A 12191-nucleotide genomic window follows, 5' to 3' on the forward strand; every position below is an offset into this window, starting at 1 on the left:
AGTGTTATTTCGCTCTTTTATCGAAAAAGGGCCTTCGCTTACTAAAATGATCGCAAAATAAAAAGCGCTCGATAGAAATGTTTTAAACTTGGCAGTCAAAAAGAAGAATAAGTTTGTAATGAAATGTCTGATTTTCAAAATAATTGACGAGAAGCTGTGGCAAGGAACGAGATATCTCAAGGACCGTGTGATCCGTCGGTATTCATTGCTTTCGGGCCTAGTGGCCCATCAGCCTGGAGCTTATCTCGGTTTCCGCAGCATTAAGCGACTAGAAGTATTAACATTTCTACTCCTCCCTGGATGGGATGCTAGTCCACCGCATGGTTACCCCCAGCAGTAAATTTGCCGGTACCCATTTATACACATGGATGGAGAGAGACACTTCAAGAATTAAGTATCTTGCCCAATAACACAACACAGTGACCCTAGTCATGGCTCAAAACCGGACTGCTCGATCCTGAGTCCAGAGCGGCTAACCCTAAAGCCACTGCGCCTTCCTGCAGCATCTGTTGGGGTCGCAAATGTTCCTATAAAAAGAACGTGTCTCGTAGAATTTTAGTCAAATTTCACGTGGAAAGCAATGTCGCACCAGTCACAGCTCTCCGATCCCCACTTGCACACAAGGCTGAATGCAGCACCGTGAACTGCGTGGGTATATAGCACGCACTGCATTTCAAGGTACGGATTTCTATATGACAGCAAAAATAAGATATAAAATGTTTTAGTACTACCGTGCATCGACGTGCAAGTGCGACTTAGATCAAATTGCGAGTATACTCCCCCCTCCCAAAAAGGTCGTTCACACCCTAACAAAAGTCCAACGGCTCAGAACATTGCCCAAGATAAGTTTCTTTTATCTCTGCCAAAGAAAAAACATTAAGAGAGTTCCAGACAGCTTTTCTGTGTATTCTTTTTATGTCCACCTTTCGGTCTCCCACGATCCCGTCTCTTTGTCAAAAAAATGCTTAAAAAAATGAGAAAATGAAAAAATGGGAACCTTAGGTTACGCTTTTTGTCAACCGCGAAGGAAGTCCTTGCCAAAATCTTTCACCCCAAAACAGTCTCCACAAATTTCTTACGCTATAAAAGTCCTCAAACCCCAACAATGCCTTCGCTTCTCCCCGTCATCACTATAAATATCAATCCGAAGTGTTCTTTTGTTGGGTAGTCTATTTTGGGTGCAACGTTTTTCCCTTTTGTAAAAAAAAATACCTCTGTTACATTCAATCGAAACTCGATATTTCTTTTATTTTAAACTCATATATCCAAGGGCAAGCAGGCTAAGGGCTGTAACTGAGAAACAAAACTGTTTCAGTTATTAGGTGTTTTTTTTTGGGGTTTTTTTTTTTTTTTTTTGTTTTTTTTTTTTTTTTTTTTTTTTTTTTTTTACCTTAATTCACCGGCGTGTGACTTCATGCACAAAATGAGTCTATCGTTTAGGCCGCACTGCGCGATGGGATTAATTTCCGACGACAATCCGAGTGAGCCACGAAGTGCCCCGAAATGTGTAATCTAATGAGAGGCATCATTGAAAGGCTCTTCTTGAATGGTTCGCCAAACGGCACGAAATGAGATGCAAACGGAACTCGTTACTAAGAAAAATGCGTACTAAATTCATTGCTTTTTTATACGTTGTCGGCCATATCCTCAGAATTATTCCCGCCGTGTAAAAATTTAGCAGATACTTATGAACATAAACAAGCGTTTGGTAGTATATTCGCACTAATTTTTCGTGCTAACAATTTGCATTTTCCGCAATAAGAAACGTCGCAGCGCTCTTCTTTTCTGTTCGCTGATTGGTCGATACACAGACCCCCTGTGACCAAATGGAACGCTCAATTCTGACAACACACGCTCCGTCTTACTCTTCCAATATGGCGAACCCAAGAAAATTTGCCGAGAAAATAGCGCTGCATAATCAGAAACAGGAGGAAGAAACGCGTGCTTTCGAACAAATAATGAAAGAGGTGTCCATGCTGGAGGTATATTTTATTTTCTTGACTAGGAAATATTTTTTTTGCTCTGGTTTGCGAGTCGCTGTTGACATGTCAGTCCACAGCTGAATGTAGATTTCTCCTCTGTTTGCAAGACTACCAGAAAGCCCCAACATCAGCAATTACAGTCACATTACCGAGGTGGATCGCTGCCGAATGTCAACTTCAGCCTAGCACACGCACAGAACCGCCTAGATTTACAGGTCATTTATTGTTTTGCACTTTCTGATTGTGTTTTTCTGGTGTGGGATTATCTGTACATTTCTTTGCATTTGTTTTGAAGGTTCGAGTCTAATAGAGTGATACTGCTTTCGATCTACAGAATGCTTTAAATAATCTGGATGATCTCAAAATGGTGCACAGTGTTGGTGATCGTATGCCTATGAGAGACAGACGGTTTCCTGGGAGCAGAACGGTTCCATTTAACACGAACAATCGTTTTCGGGGAATATCCTTCTGACAAGAGTTTACCATAAGCTTAGTAAAAGGACTTTGGGTACAGCAGATGTCACGATATGATTTATAAATATTGCAAATTATAACTTTGCCAGTACTTACCTATTTTAGTTGTAGCTTGTTTGATTATCTTTGAACCCTGATTTGTTTGAAATTAAATAAGTGTTTCGTGTAACTATTAAATAAATGTCTAGTTCTTGGCGATGCAGAAAGGGAAACGTTGTATAGTGTTCGATGTCATGAAGAGGGCTATTTAAAGAACACGACACAATTTATAAATTGATTTCTTAGAGTTTTATCCAGCCTTAATCTTGATCACATAGACACATCACCTTACCATGTTTCTGGCTGCCATTTATCACCACCACAACACATGGATCAAGGATGGCGTGAACGAAGGTATTAATTTTTTTTTCTTGCGTATGATGATAGCTAAAGATAGTGCGAGCAGTCTCGTGTTTTAATTCAATTACTTACGATTTCGCGTTCTGTACTCGTCTTTTGGAAACAGTGATATTATATTTACCCTGTTCGTTGCGACAGATGTATTTTCATTTAGAACATAACGATTCATTCGGTTCAAACTTTGTTTGTGTAGCGAAAGGCTCGTTGGTTGAAAGGTAAAGGTGACCCTTGGTTAATTTCCCGCGCAAATTTATCTTCGGCAAAAACATGAAAATTTATAAGCAGTTTTCCTTTGCAATGACAAGTGTTTTCATGTCTTTATTACAGTAAACACCATTGCGATTTTCGATCCTCGATAAGATCTCATCGATCTGGGTTTTGATGTTCACCTGTTGGTTTTGTTTGTGTTACTGAAAGTGTGTACAACCTTATCACAATCGAGAACTACTGTCACTTTCGCAATGATCACAGGTTCCATGAAATTACAAAATCGTGTTGACTCTAGCAGCTCATATACTAGTTTTCCGACTTGTGGATAATGTTAATTAAGTGATTGTTAGGGAACTACCGTATATGTTCAAATAGAAATTAATTTTATTGTTTGCATGTAGGGGGAACACATTCTAACTAATACATTTAACGTAAGAATAACGAACAAAAAGTTGACTCTGTCCATGATAAAGTTTTCCCTTGATGTGGAGGAACAGAGTATTCAAATTTTTTGAGGTTACGGCAGTACTTGTGAAGTACGTTATGACTGACTGCAATATGGGATCTTAACACCTGGCCTGGCTTAGTGATCAAACATTTTTATCCAATGTTGTTATCAGAACGTTTTGGATGAATATGTTTGAATCAGGGACAGCTGAACGATCAGAAATTTTCATCCAAGACAAAATTGCAAAAAAAATAATTCATCGTTTAAGCCTAGTTCAGATTAGTGATATAACAACAAAATGGCAAGGTCACACAAATGCAAAAAATCAATTTATTTCGACCTTCCATGTCACCAGTGTGAACAACACAATTTGTTATACCCCCAACTGAAATGAAGTTTTCTATTGGACAGCAACATATTACATGATGCATGTAAAAACTGTATAACATCCTAGGGCGAACAAAACTCACTAACTCCCTAGGGCGACAGCAGCTTGAACCTTGGACTTCAGGATATTCTGTTCGAAAGCCACTGTGTGAACGTAAAGCACTTTAAGGTTGTGGACAAAACCTTAGCTTTCATTCATTGTTTTGTTCATACTTGGAAACCAACAGTTAAAATGCAAAAAATAGATGTACACTTAAAAGTTAACTAGACTTGAAGAAGCATTTTTCTCAGGTCAAATTATAAAACTCAATGCATCGCACAGTATTAACAATTTCAGTGAATAATTAAAATTCTGTTGTCTTGAGCCGGAGGAAGATTAAGTGGCAAATAATAAAGACAACATCGGGTTTATTTTCAGTTGGGGGTATAACGAAACACTAGATGACTGTCTCCATGAGCAAATTCTGTCTCCCCTTGACCCTCAGTGTTCCTCTCAGAGAACACTGGAGGGTCTTTGGGAAAAACTCACTGTTTCCCTTGATGCCAGTCATTAAGTGCTTAGTAACAACATAGCAGGAACAGATTGATGTAAGCATAATCACATATTTTTGTGCGCGTGTTGTTGTCCTATTACTGTGTGAACCAGGCTTTAGATGGAAGTTGACTACAAGAACAAGTAAAGTTTGACTTTTCAAAAATATCTTTAAGTTCCAAAAGCAGCAATACAATTAAACAGTTGTTAGCAGGAACCCTCCCAAAATAACAATTTTCGGAAAATAGCAGCCTTAAATGCAAAATTGCTGTCTTGATCTTTGTTTCTCGTGACCTTCTCCTAAAGGCAGTATGTCACTAATGAATGTAAATTTTTTTCAACGAGTTTTGTCTGTTCTATTGCTATATAGAACAAATATTAATTCCTTCCACAAATCTTTATTAAACACATATTTATTTGGTACACGGTATTGGCCCACACATGGTATGTGTTCTAGTTACCAAAAAGTAGCACCCCCCCCCCACCCACCCACCCCACACACACACACACACACACACACACACACACACACACACACACACACACACACACACACACACACACACACACAAAGGAGCCACCCTCCACAAGTATTAAAAGGAAATGGCAGCTTCACAGCTAAATCTGAAAGTAATAAGTGTCAATACTTTTGAATTTTATTGCAGCATGTACTCAACATCATTGCATGTCGCATTATTACATACCCCTCCTAGGAACCTTTTTTTTCTAGAGTCAATTTTGACATATGTGCTATATAATTTTGTACCACCATCATCATCATCATCATCATTATCTTTGTCTTCGTTGTCATCCTTAACCCAACCAACCAAAAACATTTAATCTTGCTAAAAACAGTACTACCAGTGGTTATCAATCACTTCAACTAAACATGGTGGCTTAGCAAGCCCATAGGTGTTACCATCGACATAGGAACCTAAACTACAAAGAGACAACAAAGCATTCTTACTAAAAATTGTGTTTACGGTTTTTGTTGTGCATTGCGATCTGTTGTTGTCATCTTGGTTGCCATGGTTACAATATACACCGAGGAGCCACAGACTGAGCACCATGTAGTGGTTTGACCTTACAACCTTGACCTTATTTTAACTTTTTTCTCAATGTAGAATTGCATCTGATTCTGAACTTCATGCAAGTGTGATGCGTGCAGATGTGAAACCAAAAGGTAAGACACATACAATCTTTCTGGTTAACAATGCCTCACTGATAAATATGAACAAGGAAACTTACAAGATGAACGTGATGACCGATAAATGTTGACAGTATCGTTTTAGGCTAATAAAAAAACTGCCCCTGGCTATTATACATACCAGTAATATGTATAATAGCCAGCATTTCCTTGAATAAATAATATATTATATTATTTATTCAAGGAAATGCTGTAGTTTCGCATCATGTGTACTGTCATCAATGTAAAAAAGCACTTAACCACCCATTGCATATGGTCAGTCACCTCTGTCTGGGACAATTAGATTTTCCTGACTTGTAGGTATGGAGAGGAAAATTAGGGAAGAAATAAGATTGCAAACGAAGTAATTCTTTGTGTTTGTTTTTTGATCAGGTTTTTTCGGGTTTGAGCATTGTTAAATTTATGTTTGTCACAAATTTTAGAATAGTCCGTTTAAGGTAGTCCATTGGTAGTCCATTTAATTAGTCCATGGACTGGAGGTCAGGGAATTGTACATATCCTTATTTAGTATAAATCTACTAGCGTTCTATCACGAATGCTGTTCTCTGATTGGCTACGCTACTCACCTTCTATTCTGTTGTAGAAGGTGAGTAGCGAAACAGCGTGCGGTTGTCAACAGAATGGTCGCCGCTTTTTCGCTTTTAAATTGACCGTAAAGAAGGACTTGGATTATTTACTATTCCGGGCGATGTTGGAGAAGATAAAGACTGTACCGAAATATGTAATGAAGATTTTACACGGTAAGAAAAGCAATTAATATTCATTTACGCTCTTAAAAGCGGGCGAATCGTTCAACTTTTCATAAATTTCTTATCGTTCAAGTTTCCTACATATAAAACAACTTGACTTCCAAAGGGCCTTTGTAAGTCAGTCTATCTTTAAATTGTCATTTCACAATGAAAATCCGGCTTTTAGTTCAATTTCGAGCAAACGACGGTTTAAATAAATCGTGAATGAAATGCAAAGGCGCACACAGAAGCTAAACAGTGCAATGTGGTTTCTTCCTAGCGAACAACTCGCTTAACTTTTTTTTGATCTTTTACGTTTTCGAATTTTAAAAAAAACTTGACTTCCAATTAAGGGCCCTTGTACGCCAGTACATTTTTCAATCGTCATTTTACAATAAAAAACTTGGCTTTTCCTTCAGTTTCGGGCATATAACGGTTTCAATAAATCGTGAATGAAATGCAAACGCGCACACAGAAGCCAATGCAATGTGGTGAAGTTGTCAATTATCCGCGTGTTGTGTGACTTATTAACATCATTATTTAATAAAAACGAGAACCTGTCTTGTTGTTAAGTTTTGAACGTCTAGTAGATTTATACTAAAACAATTAGATTATTCGCTCTCGATTTCTATGTGTGATAGTTGATTCGGGCTTCGCCCTCATCAACTATCACACGATAGAAATCTCGAGCTCATAATCTAATTGTTAAATATTACACTGCTGTTTTTTTTCTCTTTTTTTTTCTTGTAGAAAAAACATTGCCATCGTATGAAGTGAGGAAGGTGAGGCAAATGATTGTATGTAAAAATAATGTGATAGCATGTTCATGGAATTGCTGACAATGTTATAGTAATGGTTGTCATGGTTATAAGTAACAATATCAGTTTATAGCTAAAAGTTAAGAAAAATGCTAGCTTCATATACTGTAGCCTAATCTTATAAAGAACAAAAATCCAAAATCTTGTTTCCTACTCCTTCGGAGAGTTTTTATCTGTGAAAAATACAGTATTTACCATTGAAAGGTGTTGAACAGCTATCAATTCTACTGGATCCAATAGCTTATTCAGATAACAAAAGCAATGGTCAAAACAATTTACATTTTAGTTTAAGTAATTAACTTTTTGCCATTATACACAGTTGAAATACAGCTAAGTTTGTGTTTGGAATTGCAATGTTTCTACATTACAAAAATCAGTTCATGAAGTATTATGTTTTGTCCCGTCTAATTTGTGAGGAAAACTAAATATGTGTGTTAAAAGAAACAATTCTTAAATTTATTGCCTTCATTACCAATTTCAATTCTCCATGAGCGAAACAAATGTAACTCTAGCCATAACAAATAATAAATAAGATCTACCAAAGAAACTTAATTTAGCCACTCCAGGAAATCAATACTGGTTGGAGATTTTAGGAAGTTATTGCCAAAAAGGCTTTGCAGGGGCACAATCTATTTGCTAAACTTTCAATTAAAGTTTAGCAGTGAATAATTATGATCATATGGATGATAAGAATAAACACAAATAAGAATAACAGCCCTGTACTACATTATGTATGCAACTCTTCTGTTAAAAGAAAACCAAAGCGTAATAATAGTGTAGCTTTGGGAGCAGCATGTATGTATGATCGATGTATGATGTTAAAACATAGCCACACTTTATAGACAACATGTAAACATGGTCTTTTTAAACTCCAGTTCATTGTTCAGTTAATTATTTAGCTCCATCTTGCTTCATTCTATAAGCTTTTACTAAGGCATGTTCCAGGATCAATTTAGTTTATGATAAAAAATACTAGTATTAATTAAATTTTCCATTGTTATTTAAGTAACTACCTTGGCATGTGGTGCTATTTGTTGCCATTTGGTACAACGTTGTAAGGGACATGGACCCAGTACATCAGTGGGGAAAGCTAATGCCAAAATTTCCATGTCTGCATCAAATTTTGCAGAAAAATTGAGATCTATAGACAATTGACTGATGTCGAGTAAGCCTGCCTGGTTGGTTCTTTTTGTACTGTGAGTTGCTGCATAAAAACCTTTCCACTCACTGTTTTGTTTCTTGCATAGGTTCCGCGTAGTCCATCAAGACCAAAGTCATGTGAAGTACCTGGAATGTAAGACTTGAACCAATTTTTTTTTCTCAGTTTAGATAACATATATACCATACTATATATATGCCAGGAATTGACATGACTTCTAAGTTAATGCACCTCTATTAAGACTACTGTCAGGGATGCAGTTATCTAACCACCAATGGTAAGTGGGCTGGACTCTGAACTGAGTCATCTTGGGCATGACACTTGACTCTTAGAGTGTGTCTCTCTGTCCTGGTAAACACATGGGTATATACCTGCCAACTCTCACACCTCATGTCTCACATGACATGTGTGTTATGTTTAATTAAATGTACTGTAAGTTTCACTTTGTATTGTTGATTGACAGGATGTACCCGTCAGCAGAACATCTGTCACAGACAGGACCAAACTTGCCAATAGCTGCTGCCAATACTGGTGGTTCTCTTCCAGATCTCACAAACCTGCATATTCCATCTCCACTACAAACACCCATCGACACCGATGAACAAGTCAATCAAGTGTTGTCAGCTAACCAGCCATTTCCAAACTCGCAAAGAAGACAGAGTCCTGTGCGACTGCCACAAGGCAATCAGCAGCAGATGAGAAAGCCGCAATACACAAACCAAGTACCATTAATGGATCCAAATCTTGCACCACTTGAAAACAGATTACAACAATTCCAGTTGTATCCGAATGCTGCAAATAATGATTTTGGCTCACATGGAACATCGCCTACTACAACAAGCGCATCACCTACACTGTCTCCCACGTCATCGTCACCTGTGACGTCCCTTTTTGGTAGCTTGCCAACCAGTCCAATGTCATCATTTAATCCTGAGCTCTACTTTAAACAGCAACAACAACAGCAGCAATCACAACAGCCGAGTACACTAGCATTACAACAACAACTTGAACAATTTTCAATGCATCGCAATATGGGAGTAGGGGGAATGTTGAATTCTTCAATGCAACTTCCCTTCCAGACTTTGCTGGCACAAACACCAACAAATGTCCCAGGCCAGGGAATGCCTAGCTTAGCACATTTTTATGGTCCAGGTCATTCAAGGGTACCAGATTTAATTGTGACTGGAATAGATGATGATGGGGGAAGATCAGACTTTGCTAGAGATCTTAGTTCAGCCATGGCCCATATTGGAGGCGATGATACTGGTGAAATGTACTCATCTGATGATCCATTTCAAAAGGTTGTGCTTGATCCCTTAGATGTGGAAGGCTTTCAGATGCTGTCTGGTCAGGATTCAGAGCTCACTGATGCTGCCACTGAGGATCAGTTTCGCCTTGACCGGCTCGGGTAAGTGTTCTCAATCCCCTTCCCTCTAAACAGCTTTCAGTGGACTAGAAAACCTTGTGCTCACCACCTGTGAACATTGTTGTGATTGCTTTCCTCCAGTGCAATTTTTCATTTTCTTTTTTTTTTTGTGTAACTGTTTATACCTTATGTTTAAATTTTCCTTTTGATTTCATCATTTCCTTGCAATCATAAATTGATGGTGCACCACACAAATTCGAGTAGCATCTGTTTTGTAGAAGTACAGTTGAATCCCGATATTTCGAAACTGTCAAGGGAAACAAAAAAAAGTTCGAAATAGTGGGAGTTTGAAATGACCGAAAGGAAAAATCCACGGGAAATGGGTTTTAGCTTGAATTAACGGAGTGATAACAGAGTCTTAATCAGCAGGGTCTAACTGTAGCTTAACAACCAATCAGAGACTTCTCCTCTCTGGTTAATGTAATGTTATGAGTGTGAAACCTTTTTACTTGAAGAATACTTAAAATCCTTTGTGTAATATAAGTGTAATGAAAAATACTTGTTTCTCCGATAACTGAATTCACTTTCATCATAATTATAAACCTAATCGTATCTATAACAAAATTCTCATTTTGATTGGTTCTGCGCGTGCCTATTTGTCGCGTAATTGGCGTGCGATCACGTGGGTGTCCAATTACAGGTATCCAATTTGAGCAACTTCAAATTGGATAACTGTAATTGGACACCTATGACATTCGCGTGTCAATCATGCGCATTGGAATGGTTTCTTTCTTGCTGTTTTCCTGCTTTTTGCACAACCAATTGAGTTTACCTTTGACTTTTTCACACAAAAAAGGTTCTCCTGGACTTCTTAACCTCGAATTTTGTTATTGACACGTTTAATTAGTAATTGGACCTCGTGTCGTACAATTCAGAAAGTAATTGTGCTCGTAATTTCAAATCGGCCTTGCGCGCGATTTCGAAATGACTCGCCCGATTACTCCCTGAATTGTACTCCACTCAGTCCAATTACTATTACTTATTATAAACTTGTGTTATTTTTGTCTTTCAGATCTGCACGATTACATTGATTAATGAAAATAAAATACTTCTTAAAGAAAGATGCTGTATATCCTTCATGAATCATTGGAGAACTTTCAGAAAGAATGCATTACGTTTCTCTGTGGAATTGCTATGTAAATGCAATATTATTGTGGTGACCTGTTTTTATCCTGCGGGTAACTTATTTTTGAATGCATATTAATTAATTAATTAAATGTTACGATACATAATGTAAAATTAGGTTTTAGTATTTTATTAAGGGTTACAAGTAAAAAAGTAATGAGAATGTTCATCCTAAGGCAACCCTTTTGTATCCATAATTATTACCGTGTGTATTATAGGGTATGGTTTCATGTGTATAAATAGAATATCTCTCTCCTTGGTAGACAATAATTGCCACTTATTGGCAGTCGTGCATTGTATTATTATGTAATAATGTAAATGTGTTAACCTGTGGTGAACAAGGAACATTTTTTACTGCGTAGCTTCAGTTTCACCAGAGGCATGTAATAACAAAGGACAAAAAAAAACAAGTAATATTGATTATTGGTTCCATTCATGTTAACATTTTCACGTAGTTGACTATATCTCCAGACAAATTTTCAACTAAGACAGTTTATGCAGCTGGTTCCACTGTGTACACAATAACACTTCATGTAGATACCAGAGAGTCCAAGGCAAGCCAACTGAATTAATTATGTTATACAATTTGCCCCCAAGTACAGATGTTGTCAGTAGGGTCTTACAAATGTGCAAGGCAGTGAGTCACGCGAGGCAAGGCAGCGAGACATTTGAAGTGAGGCAGCAAGGCATGCAATGCAGAAATCCCTACTCCAAATAAAAAGGCTAACCGCAAGCTACCTAAGCTAACTGTAGGCTAACCAGCTCAGATTGCTATTTAGGCTAACTGGGGTGCCACTAAGGCTAACCAAAATGTTATTTAGGCTAACTGGAATGGAACACACACCTTGCTGCCTCGCACTCTGTGATGACCCGATGCTGTACAGTCCATATTAAGAATATATTACCTATACGGAAAGTTGTGACCCTATTAGGGTATACAGGGTTAGACATCTTGACTAGCATATAGTAGTATGAGGCTGTAAGAGGCCTATAAAAAGGTTCCTGGTGTGAATTTTCAGAGGGCTCAGTTGTCTGGTAGCTAAATATACAAAAACATGAAACATTGTTGTGTTATTTTGATGAGTATGTCTGTGTGGTAAGTTTGTGCATGTAGATTTTTCTATCCCTGCTTTGATCATACATCAGTGTGATACAAATGTGTGCGAGTAGATATACAAACTTACTAGTATGAAGGATCATTGTCCATTCAGGCTAAAAGATGTCTATACCTGCAAAATTTGTTTTATCATTGCGGAAATGTACTTTGCATGCAACTGGTCAAAATGTTCTGTCTTA

The 12191-nt window shown here is 37.7% G+C and overlaps 1 protein-coding gene across 1 annotated transcript; it reads left to right on the plus strand.

Annotated features, from left to right (window-relative positions):
- The first annotated feature begins 1406 nt into the window (after positions 1–1406).
- Positions 1407–11958, plus strand: LOC144657607 (CREB-regulated transcription coactivator 1-like). The gene is made up of 9 exons (XM_078517965.1): positions 1407–1982; positions 2090–2197; positions 2317–2450; positions 2778–2849; positions 5557–5615; positions 7118–7149; positions 8433–8479; positions 8808–9752; positions 10783–11958. Exons 1-9 carry the CDS (start codon positions 1827–1829, stop codon positions 10799–10801), a joined length of 1572 nt encoding a protein of 523 aa, XP_078374091.1. The 5' UTR covers positions 1407–1826; the 3' UTR covers positions 10802–11958.
- Positions 11959–12191: the final 233 nt, after the last annotated feature.

Source organism: Oculina patagonica, chromosome 1, assembly GCF_052425735.1.
Source record: "Oculina patagonica isolate OP01 chromosome 1, crgOcupat, whole genome shotgun sequence".
Taxonomy (NCBI): Eukaryota; Metazoa; Cnidaria; class Anthozoa; order Scleractinia; family Oculinidae; genus Oculina; species Oculina patagonica.